At 45.0% G+C, this 23,494-nt stretch overlaps 1 protein-coding gene across 2 annotated transcripts in view; it reads right to left on the bottom strand.

Annotated features, from left to right (window-relative positions):
* Positions 1-1,228: 1,228 nt before the first annotated feature.
* The window catches only part of LOC134399573 (galactosylgalactosylxylosylprotein 3-beta-glucuronosyltransferase 1-like), a 66,851-nt gene continuing 44,585 nt past the window's right edge, over positions 1,229-23,494 (bottom strand). Inside the window, exons 2-7 of one of the 2 annotated variants that reach the window (XM_063127652.1) lie at positions 18,914-19,130; positions 16,707-16,855; positions 15,730-16,265; positions 14,821-15,117; positions 13,218-13,322; positions 1,229-1,695 (exon numbers count right to left, since the gene is read on the bottom strand). In XM_063127652.1, the coding sequence (XP_062983722.1) occupies positions 13,236-13,322; positions 14,821-15,117; positions 15,730-16,265; positions 16,707-16,818 (1,032 nt within the window). In that variant the 5' untranslated portion in view covers positions 16,819-16,855; positions 18,914-19,130 and the 3' untranslated portion in view covers positions 1,229-1,695; positions 13,218-13,235. The remainder of the gene's footprint in view (positions 1,696-13,217; positions 13,323-14,820; positions 15,118-15,729; positions 16,266-16,706; positions 16,856-18,913; positions 19,131-23,494) is intronic. The other variant, XM_063127653.1, reaches the window with a different exon arrangement.

Raw genomic sequence — 23,494 nt, 5'->3', positions numbered from 1 at the left:
AAAACACCAGAGTGTGCTTTTTGTTGTGTGAGCACAGCCCACCATAGAAACAAACACTTGTGCTATCGTCAAGGCGTTATACCTTTTCAGGTCTTGGCCTATAATTGTTTCTTTTTCCATACTTGTCCCAAGCCTTGCTGATTTCCTGACAATACTTCTTTAACTACAAATACAATTGCTGATGGCTAAAAGTGCTTTTGTTTCCAATTTATGCTCATGGTGGATGAACATTTCTGTATCCTTCCCCCACCCACCCCCACTTAGTAACTAGGGCTTGTGGTAGCCACTTCCCTCTACTGTTAACCAAGTTTTGTTTCTGGATGCTGCTGGATGCTTCTTGGTACATTTTTTCTTTTTCTTTTTTTCCATCATCACATTTATTAAGCTTGGAGTCTATGGCTCAGTCTGGCTGAACATTGTCTGAACATCACTGTATTGTTGGGAGTTCACAGTTCACAGCCGTCCGGACAAGTAATGAGCTGAAAATGGTCATGCAAATGCACAAACAGTCCCAGAATGTGCAAGTGATCTACAAAGCTACAAGAACACAAGAAGAGCCCTGCTGGATCAGACCAAAGATTCATTTAATGCAGTACCCCACTCTGCCACATGCCTCTAGGACAGCCTTCCTCAACCTGGGGCGCTCCAGATGTGTTGGACTACAACTCCCAGAATGCCCCAGCCAGCTCTGAGGAAGGCTGCTCTAGGAAGCCACATCCTAGCTGTTGTCCATAACCCACTTAAAGTGAGAAAAGCTAAGAAGCACTGAATGTGGAATGGTTGCCTTTACCTCTCCTGGGGGAAAAAAGGTCTGTCTAAAGTAGGGGTTCAGAACCTTTTCAGCCTGAGGGCTGAATTCAGTTTTGGAGAAGCTTCTCAGGGGGCAGGAATTCCAGTGGTGGGCGTGGCCAGAGGCAAAAGAGCTGGAGCCTGCCATTCCGCACCCCTGATCTAAAGAATACTGCACACGAGGCGGCTTTGATCCTGCTGAGTTGCCAACGATGAAGCTCTGGAGTTGAATCGCCCCCATTTTCTAGCTCAGGTTCTCATTCAGGTATAAGAGAAGCTGGAAGCTTGTGTTGCATTCTGGATTGTGTGAAGGGAATGGATGTAAAATGCAACAAATCCAAAAAAAGGGAACATGTGGCCTTCTGAGCAAGAACTGCCCAACCACGTTCCTTCAAAGAGAGAATCCCTCAGGCTGGACGAGGCTTGAAACTGTTCTTCTTTAAAATGTTGTTGAAATATTCCACTGTTAATACTGCAGGGATGGTCTCCTTTTGAACACTGCATTGGAGTCAGTCTGCAGAAGCTCATGTCTCACTGCTTCACAAAACAAGGTTTATTCAGGGGCTAGCAAAGAGAGTTCTGTCCACTGTGCAAACCTGACTTTTCTCACATTGTCCCAGATGGTCTTTTTTCTTTTTTTCTTTTTTTTTGAGATTCACTTATGTTCTTTAAAATGTTTTCCAACAAATAAATAAAAATGCAGAAACACGTTCTCCTAGTTGTATGGTAAATGGTCAGAGTACAATCCAAATGCATTTGGGTACATACAACATTCATTTTGCTTTTTTCTTTCATGGCTTTAGGGAAGTTGGAAGCTGGTAGATATGACCACATGTAGGATGTTGTTCTTGATTGTTTCATCAGTGTGCTGCTGAGCAAATGTAGAGCGCTGCAAAAAGTGACTATCTGTAAAACAAACACAAAAAGAGCTGTTAAAGGAATATATGCAGGCAGGCAACATACCATGGGACTCAGCAGAGTTCTAAACAACTGTATAGCCTCATGGAATCTCCCCAAACTTATAACATGCATTTCTTTCGCAACCTGCTCTGTTTCAAAAGCAGTTTTCTCATACAGAATAGAATGCTGCTGTTTAAGAAAGGCAAGTTCAACACTTCCTTGGAATGAATTTAATGGGTATTCTTATTCTTATTATTCCCACCATTCCCTCAAGGCACGAAAGGCTGCATACATGGTCAACTTTTTATCTTCAGAACAAGCCTGTTTGGCACGTTAGGTCATGTGAGAGTGACCAGTTCAAAGTCACTCAGTAAGCCTTACATTCAGGTGAAAATTTGAACCCAGGTTCTCCTGGTCCTTCTCTGAGACTCTATTACCCCTCACGGGCCCTCTTTAGTTGTTTTGATGATCTTGGCCAATAGCAGTAGAATAAACTGGCAAAGAGCTATATCTGAGTTTAAAAACAACAGTTCCTTCACTTGCTGATAACATGGTAATGACATTTCCACTAATGCTGTAGCTGGGCATGTCCCAAACATCTGAGGACATGTAACACAGTTGGATCTTTGTCTTGATGTACATAGCAGAGAAACAGTGTTTAACTTTTCTCTAATAATTTGCTTGAGCTTTCTGGAGTTACTGTATGTTTTGATCCAGTTGTCTCTGAAACGAATACCAGACACTACAGCAAAAGTTTACCAGCAAGAGAGGGGGAGACATGGATTACTTCAGCTTGGTTAAAGTTCCTCAGGATGACAACAGTGTAACACTGGGCACAACTCCTAGGAAATAGTTATTAATATATTACAATCCTTAGAGCAAACTTCCTCAACCTGGTACCTTCCAGAAATGTTGGACTGCAACTCCCAGCATTCCCAAACAGCATGGCTAATAGTCAGGGGTTCTGGGAGTTATAGTCCAAAACATCTGGAGGGCACCAGGTTGGGAAAGGCTGGTCCAGCAGCGGCTCACCAGGGTTTCAGACACAGGTCTTTCCCAACAGTATTTGCAGAGGGTAGAGCAGGGATGTGGGGCCTGAGGCCCTCCAGATGTTGTTGGATTCTAGTTCCCATCAGCCACTGCAAGGATAGGCAGTAGTCAGGGCCAGGGCATTGCTAGACACTTAAAAGATCCACAGCCCCATGACACAAATTTTCATTCATAATTTGATTGCAAAATGGTCCCATTTTCAGACTTCTCTAGTAATCAGTATATCTTAGTTTAGCTTTGCCTATGCTGGTTGGGAGTTGCAATCTAACACATCTGAATGGTACCTGTTGAGGAAGGATGCCCTAGGGGAATTGATTAACTGTTACTTGCACTTTCTCAGGGTAATGTACCTGGTTCCTATTTCCCTTTTTAAAAATCCTTACGAAAGACCCATGAATGAGGTTAGGCTGCAAGAAGACAACTGCTCTAAGGTTACAGTGAGCTCCAGGTAGCTGAGCAGGGATCTAAACCCAGATCTTTAGTAAGCCAGGTCGAGTACTCTACCCACTATGACACACTGGCTCTGATGTAAAATCCACAGGAACTGAGTGAAGAATCCAGTGTTTCATTCATTACAATGCTTCTGCTGCATTAGACTAACTTGTCACAACCCACTGAAGACTCAATCATCCTCGTGCCCACTAATTTCAGTGGGCTAAAAGCACGATTAAGTCTGTGTAGGTTTGTGGCCACTGGGTTAAGCCCCCTCCCTTCTGGAACATTCTTTTTGTCTTTTCTGCACAGCCCAGAATAAATATTATAAAAAGAAAGGGAAGCAACCATGTTTTCTACTACTATGGTTAAGGGTGGTTATTTATGTGGTACATCCAATCAATATCCTCTCCCAGAAGAGCAAACAGAAGATAATCACTGAGAGCTCAGGAGCAGCTCTCAGACATGGGCCTGCTGCAGGCAGAAACCAGCATTTTGCTTCAGTGATGTAGCATGCAAAGAGAGCTGCTGCATAAAGAAACGAGAAAGAAATAACGTGGAGGGCAGAGACGATAATAATAACAATACAGCGACTGCATTCATCTTTTGATTCTTCTGCAGGGCATTTTAAGAGTTGCAATCCCCGCCCCCAAATGAATAACACACAGATGAATATTTTCAATGCTGTAGTTTAAGAACGTCTTGCAAATGGTCTATTTAGCCCCAGGCTTCCCAAAGTGGCAGGCAGATCTCCCTGGAAAGATATAGACAGTTGCTAGGCTAAGTTATACCTTTCCACGACATGCTGCAATCTGCATATTGTGGTTGGACTAGGAAGCAGAGAACCAAAGAATAGCATCTCTTTTTTCTCCCTCTGCACCATCTTTCTCCTTCTCTTTCTCTCTCTCAGAGCATTTCTACACAAATGATTTATCGTATGCTCGTGATTGGTTACTCACAGAAGTTTGCGGGTCCTTTACACTATGTCATCATCACACTCCAGAAAACCTCCCGCTTTTTCTCGCCTTCCAAAAGATCAGAGATAACCCTATAAGCAAGGTTAATCCAATATACCGGCAGTGCCATCTAGTGGCTGTATAGTGAAATATCTAAATAACACATAGAATTTACCAAAAAAGGGCATCCTCAATTCAAAGCACATGACTGCCAGTGTAAATGAGCTGATCTTAATGCCACAAAGAATCTGGAAGCAGAAGCCCTGGTAAGGATGCGAGATTTTAGCCTGGTATGGTAAAGTCCTCATTCACTCACTCACCATGCACAACCATCCCAGAACAAGGACCTTTGGCTATGAAATGAAACAGAGTGATTTTGTCTGTTCTTGTCTCAGTTTCCTGGAAACCAACAAAATACAAGAAAAGACAATGTTGTGATAGGTGGACACACCTGTGTACATTTTGTAGATGATAGGTAGGTGGTACTCTGTTTGCTCTGAGATCAACCTGATGTTCACTTTAGTGCTGGAGGAGGGGAGTACACACCATCTGGGATGGAGCAGGAGGATTTTTTTTTAAAAAAATTAAGAATAATGTACCTGAAATGACATGTACTTGCTATGGGGAGCAGGTAGTCTTGCACTTCTTGTTTTCTTTTTAGAGGGCTACATGAGTGTTAATGGAAATAAACACACACACACCTTTTACTTACTAAAAGTAATAATTCTCAAAATCTTAAAACTAGTTGTAAAATTACTCAGGACTTGGGGAGGAGGGAAGGAAGAAGGAGGAAATGTTTTACTGATTTTGACCATTACCCAAAAGGGATCCAATAAGGGCATTTGCCCAAGGACCCTCAAAAACCTGGAGCCAGCACTGCTGTGACCTTATGCTCAGCCATCATTTGTATAAATAAATGAACCTTAAATCGTAGAAGTGCCAGAAGTCTGCAGTGACCTAAGGAAATAGAATCCTGGGTAAGAACTGGAGAACCAGAGTGTCTCGTGTTGGAAGTGGGGTTCACACATGTAACAATATGCGCACATGAGTATATAATTGCTAGTATATTTATCTTGAAAGAAACAAGGTTTTAAAAAAGACAAGAAAAAAAGACAGAGAGACTCACAAATAGTCAGGGAAAGGCCCATGATCAAGCTGTGGGCCTGACGTGCAGAATTACAGTGTAGTGCAGCTGTGGCAGAGTGCAGAAGGGCTTGTGTGTTAATTTGGAAACTTTTCAAGCAGCCGCCCACCCGCCTGGTGACTGTAAAGAAATGTGTCAGTCTGCCAGGAGCAGGCAAACGAGGATGGCAGCTTGTAATCCAACTAAGTCTAAGAAACACCAGCCAAAAGAAGGAATTAAAGCTGTTGAATTCTAGAGAGGGCCATTAGATCTGTCACTGTACTATGATACACAGGCCTAATCTACACCAAGCAGGATATAGCACTTCAATACCGCTATAAAGCAGTCATGTGGCTCCTGCCTTTTATATACTGCTTTCATAGTGCAATATCCTGCTTGGTGCAGATTAGGCCACATAGGGCCTTGCTAGACGAGGCCTTAGCGCGCCTTCCGACCCGGTTTCCCTGCTGTGCGTCCAGATGACGCACAGGGGAATCCGGAGGCAGGCCGCGCTGAGACCTCCTCCAACGCGCCATAAGCGAATTCGCTTATGGCGCACCTTTTCCCCAGCTCCGGCTAGGGACTTTCGTGGCTTTTTGCGGCTACTCGCTTACTCACGAGTAGCCGCGAAAAGCCACAGACCTGCCCGGCACAGTGCTCATACGAGCACTGTGCCCATCGGTCCGAGGGGGGGGGAAGAGAGGGGAGGGCAAAGGATGGCAGGGTGGGTGGCATGGGGGCAGGGCGGGTGCGATCGCAGGTGAGCGGCGCTTGCCCGGGCAATGCCGCCCCATGCCAGGCATTGCCCGGGCAAGCGCCGCTCGCCTGCTTGCTCGGGCAGCGCGCAGCGTGATCGCACCCGCCCTGCCCCCGTGCCACCCCCCGCCATCCTTCCCCCCCCCCCCGTAAAAATAACCCCCAAAAAATGGACTTACCAGTCCGCTGTCTTCGGGCCGCACCCGGCCCCTTTAACAACAACAACAAAAAAATGGCGGATGCCGCAGGGACTCGACGTCCCTGCACGTGGAAGCCTGGGGGAGGCGCGCTAACGTTAGCGTGCCTCGGCCCCGCCTCCCTGCCAACGTAAGCCGGCAGGTCTAGCAAAGCCCATAGACCTCATTTAACTAGATAGATAGATAGATAGATAGATAGATAAGTTATTTTAAGCCAGACCAACTGACATCAAACCATATTAAACAAAGAAACTGAACTGAGTCAGGGCCAAACTAAATAGGAACTTTCCCCTCTCCCTCCATAATGTATAGTACTTCAGAGGAGGTCCTATTGGCCATTCTGAAATGAACGAAATGCCACCATGAAGAACCTCAGTGGTGGGCCTTCTCTGTGATGGGAGGACCCTCTCTCGTGTGGTTTGGGAGGCGGAAAACTTAACATCTCTTAAACACCTCTAAAAACATACCTTTTTACACAGGCTTTTCCTGGTTTTTAACTTAGCTGTTTTCTATGTTGCTTTTTAACTTCAAAGTTTTTAAATTTATCTATACTTGCTTTATGTTTTTTAATTGTGCACTGCCCAGAGAGCTTCAGCTGATGGGCAGTATAAACATGTGATAAATAAACAAATCAATAAATATAGTATATTGGAAGCTAAGCAGCTTCCAATATACTATATTTATTCATTTAGACAATTCTGAGCTATGTGCATAGGAGCCTGATCTGATATATCTGCTCCACATTTAGCTTCTAGTTTGACTCTGGGCCACATTCCAGGCTGCTTTAAGAACATAAGCACGTAAGAAGTGCCATGCTGGATCAGACTAAGGGTCCATCTAGTCCAGCACTTTGTTCACTGAATCTCTCACCAATCAGCATTATTATTATTATTATTATTATTATTATTATTATTATTATTTATATAGCACCATCTATGTACATGGTGCTGTACAGCGTAAAACAGTAAATAGCAAGACCCTGCCGCATAGGGATACATTCTATTAAAATCATAGTAAAGCAATAAGGAGGGGAAGAGAATGCAAACAGGCACTGGGTAGGGTAAACAGGCACAGGGTAGGGTAAAACTAACAGTATAACAGTATAAAGTCCAAACAGCATCAAGTTTTAAAAGCTTTAGGAAAAAGAAAAGTTTTTAGCTGAGCTTTAAAAGCTGCGATTGAACTTGTGGATCTCAGATGTTCTGGAAGAGCGTTCCAGGCGTAAGGGGCAGCAGAAGAAAATGGGCGAAGCCAAGCAAGGGAAGCAGAGACCCTTGGGCAGGCGAGAAGCATGGCATCAGAGGAGCGAAGAGCATGAGTGGGGCAATAGTGTGGGATGAGAGAGGAGAGATAGGAAGGAGCTAGACTGTGAAAAGCTTTGAAGGTCAACAGGAGAAGTTTATATTGGATTCTGAAGTGAATTGGAAGCCAATGAAGAGATTTCAGAAGTGGAGTAACATGGTCAGAGCAGCGAGCCAAGAAGATGATCTTAGCGGCAGAGTGGTGGACAGAAACCAACCAGCTTCATGGGATGACCCCATTGGGTTCTAGTATTTTGAGAGAGGGAGAAAAATGTCTCCTTATCCACATTCTCCACACCGTGTATAATTTTGTACACCTCTTTCATGTCTTTCCTTAGCCTCCTTTTTTCTAAGCTAAACAATCCCAGCTGTTGTAACCTCCCCTCACAGGGGAAAGCACAGACATAGGTGCTTTCACTCTTTAATTCTACAACTCAAGTCAAGTTGTTCAAACTCAACCCAGTTTTTCCTGTACCAAGATTTAGGGCAAGGTGTCTATTAAGAACACCTTTATATGTCCCATTGGGATTAACTGGAACTGAAGTCTCTGTCTCAGAAAGTCTTCTTAACAACCCACCCCACCCCCAGGATTCAAAGCTGTCACTGGATACAAATTCCCTGCACATCATTAAGCGACTCCAAAGAAATACAATGTATCCCTTCTGTATTTCTGAGATTCTGTGGAGGCAGGGTGGGATTCATAGTCAATGACCTCCCCACCAGCTGATGGGACTACCCGAGAGTAACAATCCTTGCAATGCATGGGCCAATAGGGCATTATCATTTCAGTTTTCAAAGACAGTTAACTATATATTTCCCCCCACAAATCATTGCTCTTTCTTTTTTTGGCGGGGTGGGGGGTGGGGGGTTAGCCAAAAAAATAAAGAAAAAGGAACACTTGTATTCTGGAGAACAAAGAACCAGTTATGCTGAACTGCTGTATATTGGTGGTTTCAGATTCTTGCCTTTGGGCACGTTTAACTATTAAAGGAAATCAAACATTTCCCACCATTGTCTTCAGAGTCTCTCCCAATGGCTCACTTGCAGCATGAACTGTGGTTATGTGATAGGCATGGCTAAAAGAAAACCTGTGGGCAGGATATATGCAGGGCCTACAATAACCATTACATATACCCCCCCCCCAAAAAAAACCCACACACATCCAGCCAGCCATTTCCCCTAATGTTTTAGTCATCTCTACCAGAGATTGACTTTTAACAGAGGGTTACTCTTAACAGAGTTGCATAAAGCCATAGTGCCCCAGGCTGTGAACTGAAGGAATAACCACATGGTGCACTTCAGGGTGCTCCAGCACTCTTCAGCTTATTTTAAGCCCACTCTGAACATAAAAGCCTCTTAAAAATACACTTTATTGGGCCCAACCAAAATACCACAAAAGATTGTGCAACCTTTTGAAAGGCTGGAGGATCACAGGACAGGAAGGGCTGCAGCTCTGTTGTGGAGCAGACGCTTGGTATGCAGAAGGTCCCCGTTCAGTCCCCAGCCTCTCCAGGTAGGGCTGGGAAAGAATCCTTTCTGAAACCTTGGGGCATTTCTACACCACATGGAGTTGCGGGAGGGAAGGGGAGGATCTTGCGGTATTATGCTTGTGAGATTGTCTCCCTCAGTCTACATTTATTTATTTATTTATTTATTACATTTTTATACCGCCCAATAGCCGAAGCTCTCTGGGCGGTTCACAAAAATTAAAACCACAAAAAACATCCAACAGGTTAAAAACACAATTACGAAATACAGTATAAAAAGCGGAACCAGGATAAAAACCACACAGCAAAGTTGATTATAAGATTAAAATACAGAGTTAAAACAGTAAAATTTAAATTTAAGTTAAAATTAAGTGTTAAAATACTGAATGAATAAAAAGGTCTTCAGCTGGCGATGAAAGCAGTACAGTGTAGGCGCCAGGCGGACCTCTCTGGGGAGCTCGTTCCACAACCGGGGTGCCACAGCGGAGAAAGCCCTCCTCCTAGTAGCCACCTGCCTCACTTCCTTTGGCAGGGGCTCACGGAGAAGGGCCCCTGTAGATGATCTTAAGGTCCGGGCAGGTACATATGGGAGGAGGCGTTCCTTCAGATAACCTGGCCCCAAGCCGTTTAGGGCTTTAAATGTTAATACCAGCACTTTGAATCGGGCCCGGGCCTGGACTGGCAGCCAATGAAGCTGGAAAAGGACTGGCATAATGTGATCTCGTCGGCCAGTCCCTGTTAGTAAACGAGCTGCCCTATTTTGTACCAGCTGAAGCTTCTGGACCGTTTTCAAAGGCAGCCCCACGTATAACGCATTGCAGTAATCCAAGCGAGAGGTTATCAGAGCATGAATAACTGTAGCTAGGCTATCTCTGTCCAGATAAGGGCGTAGTTGGTATATCAACCTAAGCTGATAAAAGGTGCTCTTTGCCACTGAGTTCACCTGTGCCTCAAGTGACAGTTCTGGATCCAAGAGCACCCCCAAACTACGGACCCGATCCTTTAGGGGGAGTGCAACCCCGTCCAGGACAGGGCAAACATCACCTTGCCGGACAGATGAACCACCCGCTAACAGTACCTCCGTCTTGTCTGGATTGAGTTTCAGTTTATTAGCCCTCATCCAGTCCATTACCGTGCCCAGGCACTGGTTCAGAACAGTCACTGCCTCACCTGGGTTTGATGAAAAGGAAAGGTAGAGCTGGGTATCATCCGCATATTGATGACACCTCAGTCCACATCTCCGGATAACCTCCCCCAGCGGCTTCATGTATATGTTAAACAGCATAGGGGATAAGATAGAGCCCTGTGGAACCCCATGGCTTAGGAGCCATGGCACAGAGCAATAATCCCCCAGCACCACCTTCTGGAATCGGCCATCCAAGTAGGAGCGGAACCACTGCAACGCAGTACCTCCAACTCCCAGCTCAGACAACCTATCCAGAAGGATACCATGGTCGATGGTATTGAAGGCCGCTGAGAGGTCCAGGAGAATCAACAGGGTCGCACTCCCCCTGTCTCTCTCCCGACAGAGGTCATCCCACAGGGCGACCAAGGCAGTTTCCGTTCCAAAACCAGGCCTGAAACCCGACTGAAATGGATCTAGATAATCCGTTTCATTCAAGAGTGCCTGGAGTTGTCCTGCAACCACCCGCTCAAGCACCTTGCCCAGGAAAGGGATATTAGCCACCGGCCTGTAGTTGTTAACATCCTCCGGGTCCAGATTAGGCTTCTTCAGGAGTGGTCTAATTACTGCCTCTTTTAAAGAGGCCAGCACTACTCCCTCTCTCAAGGAGGCATTTACAACCTCCCGGACCCAGCCGGCGATCCCCTCCTTATTTGATGTAATGAGCCACGAGGGGCAAGGGGCAAGCACACAGGTGGTCGACCGGACTTGGTCCACATCCTCGGGCCTCAATAACTGAAACTCATCCAATAAAACTGAACCGGACGGCGCTCTGAACGCCTCTACTAGTGGTGCTGCATTAAGTGTGGTGTCCAATTCATGATGAATCTGAGCGACTTTATCTTCAAAGTGCCGTGCAAACTTGTCACAGCGTGCTACCGAGGGTTCCCCCATCTCTCGCCCTGGCCCAGAGTGTAACAGGCCGCGAACCACCCGGAAAAGCTCCACTGGACGACACTGAGAAGACGCAATGCTGGTGGAAAAGAACTGCCTCTTTGCCACCCTCACCGCCACAGAGTAGGCTCGATAGTGAGCTCTAACCTGTGTTCGATCAGACCCAGCACGAGTTTTCCTCCACCTGCGTTCTAGCCGTCTCCCCTCTTGCTTCATTGCCCTCAGCTCAGGTGTATACCAAGGAGCTGACCGGGCTCTGCTCAGAGGGAGAGGACGCTTGGGCGCGATCGTGTCAACCGCCCGAGTCATCTCTGCATTCCACAGAGCGACCTGGGCTTCGACAGGAGCACCGGCCATATCAGCAGGAAAATCCCCCAGAGCCCTCTGGAATCCATCGGAGTCCATTAGCCTCCGGGGGCGGACCATTTTAATAGGCCCCCCACCCTTGCAGAGGGGAAAGGCCGCCGAGAGTCTAAACCTCAGTAGGAAGTGATCCGACCATGACAAGGGGGTAGATGTTAGTTCCCCCACTTACATGCGGCGTGTGACGTCCTGGGAGGATGGAGGACATCACACCCGCCGTTTTGTTTTAATGAAGATGAATGCTTGAATGAAAAAGTAACTTGTTCTTTTTTTAAAAAAAAAACCACACACATTCCTGCTCCCTCCACCCCATCCCCGATGGGCACAGAGCTCCTGAAGAGCTCCGTGCCCAGGTCCCGGCTCCTCACAGTTAGTCGCGAGGAGCCGGGACGAAACTTTGATGGCAGGCCACACCTCCCGCAGTCTCGGGATCATCCCGAGACCGCAGAAAAACCACAAAAAAAGAGTGGGGCAATATCCCAGGGAAAGGGAGGGATGATCCCTCCCTGCTCCAGGGATTCCCTGTGCATCATCCTGGGGATATTGCCCTGTGTAGACATGCCCTTGGAGAGCTGCTGCCAGTCAGTGTCAACAATACTGGGCTAGATGGACCAGGGATTTGACCCAGTATAAGGCAACTTCCTATGTTCCTAAGACTCTCCAGAACTATGTAGGCTGGGCTGCTGGGAGAGGCAGAAATCACCCCAAATTGGGCTTTGGTGTTAAAACAGCTTGAGGAAGTTCACAAAAGGAAAGTTTCCCATCTCCTTCTCCCTGCATCCGCATGAAGCCCAACCCTATCCCAAGCCTCTCCAGAGGGTATGGGGCCCTCCTACACAAAGTGGAATAGAGAGGTGGGGGGGGAGGAAGGGAAAGGGAAATTTTCCCTCTCTGAACTTACCTGAGGATCCAAGCCATGGTCTCCAGGTATTGGGGATTTTGAGCAATGTTGATTGGCTCACTACGTTGACTGCACAGAGTCTCCATGCCAACTGAATCTGCCATTAAAAATGTCTGATGGCAGCATGGAGACTCTCTACATGAAGGGGATGATAGACAGATAGGTATACAGATAGGTAACTATGAATGATCTTATAGTGAGACAGAGGACCACTGAGATCTCTAGTCCAGTATCATCTTCTCTGACTTACAGCAGAGCTAGGAAAGATCTTCAGAGGCGGTCTTTGTGAAGATACTTGGGACTGAACCTGGGATCTTCTGTAGCTGAGCCATGGCCCCTTCATTTGGCACATCATGGCCAATCTACACATGCCTAGTGGCCAGCATAAAGGGGTCCTTTATTCAACCAATGCTTTATTTATAAGATTTGGTTAAGTAGGATACACTTTGAACCATCACTGTCATTGCTGAGATTCAGGAGTGCATCTTGGCTTTACCCATGTAGTACTACAAGCAGAATAAACCATTGGCACAAGATTGACAATCTGAGCCCACAAATTATTCACACCGAAACCATTATATCAGGGATAGCCAAAGTCACGACCTCCAGATGTTTTGGACTACAATTCCCATATCTCCCAGAAAATGGCCATGTTGGCTGGGGTTCATGGGAAGTATAGTCCAAAACATCTGGAGGGCACCAGGTTGCCTACTCCTGCTGTATATGGTGTGGATTTAGCTAGTGCATCAAAGACACAGTGATTGAGAAGCTGAATATTGCAGTGCTCAAATGTTCAAATGTTGCATGTTCTGCGCTTTACATTTAAGGTGGCTGAAGAGCTACTCACAAAACCACAACAGCGTGCATCAAAATATAGATACTTACAGTGTAAGGACGATTTCTCTACACCTCCACCCTTGGGTCTGTGAATCCACGTTTGCCTTCATTGACCAGGGTTGGCCTTTCAGTCCTTGTGTGCCAGACCAAGACCTACCAAAGGAATGTGAGCCTTATGAGAATTACATAGCTGAGCCTGGAGGCCTCAGCAAAGGTACATGGCAGGAGCAGTTTGTAGTGCCCCTCAAATGTATTAGGAGCCTGAATGAAACTACCTTTAGATCAGGGGTGGGCAATTTGTGGCCCTCCAGATGTTTTGGCTTACAACACATCATTGGTTATGCAGGCTAGGGCTGACAGGAGTTGGAGGCAATACATCTGGAATGTCATAAGTTGCCCACCCCTGCATAGAGCATGGATGTGCACATGTGACCCCTGAAAAAGAATCACTAGGAGTAACAAGCCATGCTCCCTGTTGAGCAATCTCTTCGTGGCAAACTGGGGTCTACTCTTATTGTTTTACTATGATTTTATTAGATTGTAAGCCTATGCGGCAGGGTCTTGCTATTTACTGTTTTACTCTGTACAGCACCATGTACATTGATGGTGCTATATAAATAATAATAATAATAATAATAATAATAATAATAATAATAATAATAATGATCCTGAGAGGCTGTTACTTTTAACGACAGAAAACCGTATGGGTGACTATTATTTATTCTTGGGCCTAATCTACACCAAGGAGGGTATAGCACTATGAAAGCGGTATATAAAAGGCAAGAGCCACACTACTGATTTATAGCGGTGTTGAAGTGCACTGACAACTGTTGGGGCCCACTGACACATACCATATACCACTTTCATACCGCTATATCCTGCTTGGTGTGGCTCCTGCCTTTTATATACCACTTTCATACTGCTTTCATAGCGCAATATCCTGTTTGGTTAGGTTTTTTTAGATAAGTTGTTCCCTACCGTAGATCCCCAGTTATTGTTGTACCTCAACTCCCATAATCCACACCCATGGACAATGGGAGTTGTAGTCCATTAACATCTGGGGATGCAAGTTTGGGAACTACTACGATGACTTGGTAGATGTCTGTTATATTCAAACTCAAGTTGATTTCCATAAATGAAGCCAGGAAAGGGTTTTCTTCAAAAAAAGGTTGTGACCCTTTTGCAGGGCACCTGCTCTCTGCCTATATACTATCTGAATTGTATAGGCTCATTGCTGAAGGCTTGATGCATGGGTAGTCCTGCCTCTTAATCTAGAAGCTGGACTCTCTACGTTTTTGCTTCTTTTTTTGTGATTCTACTATGATAACAAAAGATTCTGCTCCAAATATGCTGAAGAGATAAGTATGAGAGAAGGAAGTATAATCTGCCCCCTTTCTCTACTGATGCCTTTTTAATCAACGAATTCCATGGCACCAATAATTGATTTATCCAACAATTGTTCATGGCTGAAGGATCAAGATTAGATGCATTTTAAGATGCAAGGAATCCAAGCTGGTTGTTCAGTATGGAAGGGGTGTGTGTGTGTGTGTGTGTGTGTGTGTGTGTGTGTGGTAAATTACACAAGATATGTACAAAAGAGAAATGGCTGGCAGGAAAAAGGCTGCTGAGAAGCCACTCTAGCCATGCTGACCTTTGTGCAGTTAGCAGCTTTGGGCTCCAGTCCATCCATTGTCACTAGATCCTTCAGTAAACTAGTTTCTTGGTAACCTCCTTTCACTCCATCCAGCTTGAAACTGGCCTGAGGCTTTTCTAGGATCAACTTGATGCTGATGGCAAAGCCAGCCATGTCGATGGCAAAGGGCCGGTTAGGGTCGAACACCGTCTTCCAGCCTACCACTTTGCCTGCTGGGCTCACTTTCGGGGACTCGTACCTGAGGCCCCCAACAAAGGCAACTGGCCACACGGATACCTTCTTTGTGTAGCGCATCTGTTTGTCATAAAGAAAAACAAACGGCTGTAACGGCTATATTTCTCATCCCTTTATGATGCACTATAGGCCTTCCGTAGGATTTCCCCCACCACTTTCCCTCTGCACACACACCCTGTTGTTTCCCCAAATGTTGGCTTCTGATAGTCTCTCCTTGCTCTTTTCCTTCACCATTTCCATTCTCACTCTTCTGCTTTGCTTTCTACCTTTCTCTATCTGATGCTCTGATGTGTTGTACCTCTTGGCAGGGTGACTGGGGCCGATAGGGGTTGTAGTCCAAAATATCTGGGGGATGTTGGGTTGGGGAAGCCTGCCCTAAGTCCATCTAGTTTAGTATTGCCTACATTGGCTCTCCAGGGTTTCAGGCAGGAATGTTTTTCAGTCCTGAGTGGAGATGCCAGGATTGAACTTATGATCTTCTGCATGCAGCCCATGCACTCTATCACTGAGCTATGGCCCTTTTCATCTGCCATATGGCAGGCTGGCATGTCTACCTACCCACCCAAATAACCTGTTGTGCACTGCAAGAGCTATGGCTAGGACAAAACAATCTGCAATGTGTCTAAATCAGGGACCAAAGAGATGAAGTCACTTCACTCTTGGATCTCATACCTCTTCAAACAGTTCTAGGCTATAGGTGTTGTCATCATCGGCAAAGTACACTACACCCTCTGGTGGTGGTGAGGCACTGAAGCTTTCCCTCAACCAATGTAGTCCGAGATTCCTCTGGAACGTGCCCCTCGGCGTGTGAGATGGGATCCAGGACAGGCCCACTTTCAGACTCTTGGGAGTTTCAATGTTCAGGTGAGTAAAATTGATCCCTGCCTTCTCCAGCAGATTGGACACCAGGTTGGTCCTTCTGGGCGAGTCCTCAACCACTACCCAGTGGAGGTTCTGCACATGGAGGAAAGTGTTGGCCAGTCGGGTCAGCTCAGCCTTCTGCACTGGCCGGGTGTAGGTCGGTGTGATCACAAATATGGCAGGCAGGGTGTCTGACCATGGGGGAGGCCGGGCATACACATAGCTCCGGATTATTTTGGGAGCAGTCCCGATGGCTGGCTGCCGAGCACATGATGGGAGCCCATCCTCCCTCACTAGAGATGTGCTGTTGAAGAGAGATTTAGCCGTCACATTTTCATCTGTTTCCTCTAAGGCAAAAGGAAGAAAGAGAAGAAAGCATAATACATCAGCTGCGACACCTCTCCGAAAGTTTACATTCAGTCCCTTTCCTCGTTCTCCTTTGCATTCTAATTCTCTTTCCTCTGGGCATTTAAAATTTGATCAGCGCTTCAAAAGCGACAAAGAAACAACAGGCTAATTAAAAACAGAGAACACCGAAGAGGATGGAAGCCATGCTTGTACCAAACCTGAATATATCCTTTGTAGAAGCATAACCCTGTTAAGAGTTTGCAAATGTGGATCACAGAGATCCAAACCCCTATGATACATTACAGACTAACAGTGGAGTGGAGCAATGGCCATTTCTTCCTGGGTCTTGTGCTACTGTGCTTCATTTTTTTCGCAATAATATTGTTGGGGGTGGGGGAGTTGCAGAGGTTTTTTGTAAGGCTCCAGGTGTGTGTACTTACTTCTCAGAAGGCTGAGGTAGCGGGTGGTCGGGTACTGATGCCACAGTGTTAGAAGAAGACCCCATGGCAAAGCAATCAGAAGTGTGGTGAGAAGGTTACGTCTCCTCAGCATGCTGCAGAGAACTTCCAGTGCCCGGGCATCTCCCTACCTTCCGGAAAAAGTAGGGGACGGGTTATAAAAGCAAAACAAGCACAGAATACATAGCATGAGACAGAGTGCCCAATGCTTTGGCCAGTGGGATCTTACATAAGTCTAGCAGATTTGGTCCAGTTCTCACATTACATTCTGCAAAGTGATGTTTGCTCTGATCCTGACCCAGTGCTTGATCAGTTCTTCATTTCTCTTCAATTAACAAGCTCTTACATATTTAGGCCACACGTAGGTTAAAAAAAAATCCCAATTAGGGTGGGTTGTTTTTTTTGTACTTATAAATTGTTTGACTCTGACTTTGGTTGATGTGGCAAAGCCTAAGAAACTGCAGACCCAGCAGAATGCAACGTAGCAATTTCTTTTCAAAAACATTCTAGCACATGCAGAGATGTATGTTTGTTGCAAAACGGATGCTGAATTTATTGTTAATCTTCTGCAGGAGAACTTGAGACAGCCACTTATGCAGAATGGTTAACAGACTCACATGACTCTCTGGGGCATTCATTCTGCAATGAATTATTTGTGAATTATTTTAGTGGCTAATGAAGACTACAATCCTATGCACATTTACCAAGGAGTAAACCCCACTGAACATAGAGGGGCTTAGGACCAATCCAGATGTGGGGTTGTTTATCAGACATGTGCTTGCTGGCTTGACAATAAAGCATGGTGTGTGTGGTTAGCTTTCAACCCTAAAACTAGTGCTACTAGCCCTGATGGTTATGTGCTACCTCCCGTATCTGAGGCAGTAAGCCTGTGTGCACTAGTTGCTGGGGAACATGGGTGGGACGGTGCTGTAGCACCATGTCCTGCTTGTTGGTCTCTGGTCAACAGCCAGTTGGCCACTGTGTGAACAGAGTGCTGGACCACATGGACCCTCAGTTTGATCCAGCATGACACTTCTTATGTTCTTAAGGGTGAGGAGCGAAACCCACCTCATCCTACGTCTTATTTTTCTGCACTCCAAGTCCTGCCCCAAGACATTTTCTCCCAGCCCTGCACCAAGTTTCACAACCCTACCATATGGTCCTTTTCGTATATAAAATTAAACCTTTTCCCTACACACACACACACACACACACACACACTTTATAGCGGAACACTATGAATGGTTTAGCTCTTGGTTTTGAGTAATCATGGCTATGAATGTACTGCTTAGTTCCCAGACTAATTATTTCACAAGATCTAGTACCTTGAGGTATTTGAGCACTACTGCTTCTATCCATTTTATCAAACGTTCTGAATCATCAAGGGGTATCAGGGAACTTGTTATTCACACTGGACCCCCAAACAACTAGATGCTCCAAAGTACCATTTACTGTTGATAATTTCAACCCGAATAATTAGTTCAGTATCTCAGCCAGAGAACATTCCCCCCATCCTGAACCAATCACAAATGGTTACTTCACCAGGAAACCTGAGCCTGCTTTTCCCAACCTTGTGTCTTCCAGATGTGTTGGACTGCAATGCCCATCATTCCTCGTCCAATGCACTTGGAGGACACTAGGCTGGGGAAGGATCCTGTAGCACAGCCTTCCCCAATCTGGCACCCTTCAGATGTTTCAGACTACAATTACCAGCATTTGTGACCATGAGCCATGCTGACTGGGGTTGATGGGAGTTGAAGTCTAAAACATCTGGATGGCACCAGGTTGGGAAGGGATGTTGTAGTATAACTACAATACTATGTGATTCCTTTAAGCTGTTGCCTCACCAGACCAGTGCTTTCTTCAAATAATGAAAGCTTTGGTTTTTCATCTCCCCCCCCCCTTTCAGGGTTCTTAAACTTTCCATACCTGAGCAAGAGTCAAGCATCCACCATTCCACACCAGTGAATCCCTCCACCCACCCAACACACACACACATTTTTCAGGAAAAGACTCTGCTGTGACATTTTGGCCTGCATCTGTGAAAAGATGCAAGAGCCCTGCGGGGCTGGGGGCTGGGGTGGGGGAAAGAAGGAGGTTAATTCTACTGAGCTTTCAGCTCTATGTACAAACATCCAATTCATATTAAAGCAAGCACACTTTTATCAGCCTTGTTGCAAATGACTCACCAGTTATCTGTCACAGGAGGGGGCATGCCTTCGCACTGATGGCTTGGAGGAATGCAGTCAGGCTGTGAGAGGTTTAGCCCCCTGGCCTTCCTGCTGGGGGTTGGTGTTCCCTGAGAGTCTCCTCAGGTGCTGCTGAATGCATACATTTGGCAGCTTTTTTGTAGGCCTTCTTCCACATTCCTGTCTGTCAGGGAGTGATTGTGCTTCCTCTGGAGGCCTATGGAGACACACAAAACAACCCTATGTAAATCCCACTGGTTTTTAAAGTGGACTTTCTCCCAGCTAAAAGTATATAGGTTTGCAGCCACAGAGTAAGGCTTCTCACATGCTAAGAAACGTACGACTCTTGATGTGAAATTACAACTATGAGTATTTGAGTGAAATGGAATGGTACCCACCTGCTTACGCACTTACTGGATACCTTCCCGTCTCTCTGATGTTCCAAAACCATACCTCACCAAAGCCTGTTACAGCATCCTTTGTAAAACATCTCCTGCTAAAATATTTTCTGCATCCCTATCTTCCTTTTCCTCTAGGCAAAAGACACGCAAGTCCTTCAACACTTTCCTCATATGACAAGTTTCCTTTGATGCTTCCAGACGGATGGCTCCTAGCACTAATAAATCATGGCTCTTCTCTGTAAGCTACAAGCAGGATTGCAACTGACTTCACACACAATTGAGGGAAGGTAAGCACCATTACCTTGAACTGGGACCAGAAGCAAATTGGCAACCAGTACATGATATCATTCCATTGGGCCTCACCCTTTAACATTCTAGCAGCTGTGTTCTGCACATGTTTTTCAGCTGTTTAGTAGCATGCGATGAGTTTTAATCTACCCCAGATTTGTCTTTTATGGTTTGGCTGATTGCTCAGAGTTGTATTTAGATGAATGTTGTCTCTGTGTGTACTCTCTGTTGTGTGTTTTTAAATTTTGCATATTGTTTTTAATGTTTTAATCTTTGTAAACTGCACAGAGAGCTTTGGCTATAGGATGGTATAGAAATGTAAATGATAAGCATACTCACAATCATTTGTCTAATCCCTTTTAAATCAGCTTAGGTCCATTGTCTGGGATGCTTGGAATATGCAGACATGTAGATGTAAGGGACAATGATTAGAGAGGTGTTTTTTGTGTTCTTAAAACTGGTTAGGTCTATGACCAGGGTCAAAGTGTTTCCGCCTGTATGTTTGGAAGGTTCTATAGGTTTTGTTCTGATGTGGTGTAGAAATAGTGTTATCCCATGTAGATGAATTCAAAGGAGGATGCTCTAAGTGTACAAATGGCAACACTTTCATTCTGTTGACTGTAAAAAAAGAGAAGGGCTCTTGAAAAAGCTTTTGTTTTCCACAACTAAAATGAACTTCTCCAAACTATGAGCGTCTAAGGTGGCATATACCTATGCTGAGGCAGGGCACTTTTTGTTTTTTAACAACAACAACAACAACAATAGTTTGGGGGCATTTTTGATGAGTGGGGCAATTAATTGAAATGGAAATTATTCTGGAGCAGAATCTGGGTGGAAAATTAATTGGAGGTGAATTCACTGAAGAGGAACAGATGACTCAGGATGGGGATGTAAATTATTTGAATAATTTATTTTATTTGGAGTGATTTAGATGGAAAATTAGTGAGCTTGCCTTCTGTGAAATTGAAATTCTAGTAGTTATTTCTACATTCACATCTATACTTATAAATTAGCAGAAGCAGCTTTTGTGCAAATTTGTATCGTCTTTTGTCCTTTTTTCAGTTGTAAATGTGCTCCTTTTTGGTGATACATAAGTGGCAATTCGAGCCAAATTCTTGCTTGACTGACAGTCTAAACTGTGTTAACAACCCTTACCCAGTCTCTTTGTAACAAGTGCACAGTGTTGGGTACAGTTTTACACAAAATTATGTTTACTGAAAGCCTTATCCAGGAGTTGGGTAAAGTGGGAATACATTATGCCGTTTTTACCAATCTAAATGTACTGTAGAAACCATATTGAGGTATTTTTAAAATGTGCATTGTGTGCACATTGATGTGCAATCACCCGACACAAAATGTGCAATTCCATTAAAAATGTGCAGTTTCAAAAGAACATTTGTGAAATTCAAAATTCAAAGCATGCAAAAGTTATACTACGTTAGCCGATACAAAAAAATGATTAACCATGTGAAAACTAGGTGCCTCTAAAACCGTAATTAAATGTACTATTTCTCCTCCCTCTGCCAAAGACACTCCCTACAGGCTCCATTGCTATGTTCCACAGTGTTCACCAATGTTTCCAAGAAGAGGGAAATCATTTTATGACCTGGGGGCCCTTTTGCAGACAAGGCTTGTGAAGTTGTCAATGTTATGATAAGGGCAGTGAAAATATCCAACATGGCACTTTTAACAGGGACTGCTGAGCTATATTTGTGCATCTGTTCCCCCCCTCTTGTCCTTGGCTTTTTTATATCCCTCGCTCTAAATTGTGTGAAGATTGACTCTAGCACTCTTCAGCATTAGTGCTGTCAAATTTTCAGCTCTGAGGGTTTTCTGCCACTCCGTGCAGGCTTGTAAATGTCATGGAATGTGGCTCCAAACCACAAAGCAAGCACACACCCAGAAAGAAAATGCACACGTGTGTTGTAGGGGTACTTAAGAGGCACACGAATTACAATCACACCCCACTGTGCATTTCAATGTTTTCCATTTTAAAAGGTCTGCTGTGTAGCAAGTGGGATAGGTTGGGCATTGTACATTCTCTGGGGAAGTCCTTAGGAGCATCTGTCATGTCCCTAGGCTCTGAGGCTCAGCAGCATCCTGAGGAGGACTCAAAAGTCTGGTGACTCACCAGTCATCCCACTTCAAGGAGAATGGGCACCCCCTCAAATACCTTCCAAGCTGAAGATGTAGCCCTCTCTTCAACCTCAGGCTCCGAGGATAATTTGCCCACAGCTTTTTCTGCCCCTCAGTCATGCAGGAGTATGAAGCTACAGAAGTAACTGTGGGCCCTTTGATGGCTACAGCTAGTATCATTGGGAGTGGAGCCTCTGAAAATTCTGGACCTACCAGGCTTTTTAAGGCCTGTTGCCTCCAGTCCCTTGCTAGGACAATAGCTCTCCCTGTGGTGAAACATTTCAGTAAGTAACTCCTGCAGTGTGCTGTCCATGGTCCTGGCAGGTCTTTACCTTGCATTGTCCATGATTTCCTGGACTTGGCTGTGCTTAATCTGACTGTGACCATTTACTGGATGTTATCCTACCGAGGCTTGACTCCTCTCTACCTGACACTAATCCATCTCCAAGTGGCATGTGCAATAGGCTCCTTCCCCTGGGCATCAAACCAAGCCAAGGACAGCAGCAGGCTCTGCCATGATCCCTTAGATACCATTCAACACTCTGCTCACATTAGGTGTCCTAGAGTGAGCATGTGCACATTCTGCCTAACCCAAATTTCTGGAGCCATTCCAAGATAAAACTTTCTGGATACCTCACCTGGACAGAGTAGTAGTGCTAAGGGAGTCAGCATCCACAGAGATTGTGTTACTCCTCTGCCCTTCCCAAAAAAGTCATACGTTTTGCAGTTTTGAAGCACTGGGAAAACATGGAAGGATTACAAATGGCTGATGGCATATGTGTATCCCCTTCCCCCGTAAAATGTGATCCTACAATAAATGTCTCATTTGGAAGCAGCCTGAATCTTTTCTGATTCAGTAACATGTTTGTTGAATTGCGGTGCCCACAGTGGCATTTTCAGTGCAGGATAATGGATAAAGCATATTATTACTGCTTGACCCTCGATATAATTGTTACACAATCCATAATGGCATTGGCCTTCTGTGCTGCAGTGCCACATGGGTGACTCATGTTGTTTGCTCTTCCCTATAAGGCCAGTCCTCTTCATCTTACGTTTGTGCAGTTGGCCTTCTTTCCAATGTTTATTAGTGTTCTCTCTGAAGTTTACAATGACATTTAAGAACGACCAAGTATTGTTTCCAATTGACTGTAATCATTTTGTATTTTTAGTCCATCATGTAAAAAGGATGTTCTGAATGGGAGTGAGAGCACTTTCATGGTGCATGACACATCTTTGCCAGCATGTTTCCACCCTTTATGGTCTGCACCTATCAGTTATTACACTACTCCTAGTATTCCTGTTAAAACACCTGAGAATTGGCAAGTACTAGGAGAGATTAGATAGTATGTTATCTTGCAAAACTGAAATCACTTTTGTTCAGAGTTTGGAAGAACAGTGAAGGCAGTGAGAAAACAGATGAATGGGAAAAACAATTAATGTAAATTAGACACTGGAAAATGTAGACAATGACTAAAGCACTGAATGCGACATGGAAGGAGCCACAGCTGGCAAGGGGAATGCTTTTGCGTGTGTGCGTTTAAATACATTGGTTACAAAAGAAATCTAAACAATGATGTAACACGTCTCATTACTATACATAGAGGGCAAAACAGTTAATAGTGAGGCAGAGAAAGCAGTTGTGTTCAAAACAGTTTTCCAGATTAATTATGGAAAGAAGTGGGATGATGCATTCATGCCACATAATGATGATGAACTACTTCCTGTTCCAATTGTATCAAAGGATTGCTGGATTTAA

The sequence above is a fragment of the Elgaria multicarinata genome, chromosome 5, assembly GCF_023053635.1.
Source record: "Elgaria multicarinata webbii isolate HBS135686 ecotype San Diego chromosome 5, rElgMul1.1.pri, whole genome shotgun sequence".
NCBI lineage: Eukaryota > Metazoa > Chordata > Lepidosauria > Squamata > Anguidae > Elgaria > Elgaria multicarinata.
The sequence above is the reverse complement of the archived record's forward strand: the minus strand, read 5'-3'. Positions and strand labels throughout refer to the sequence as shown.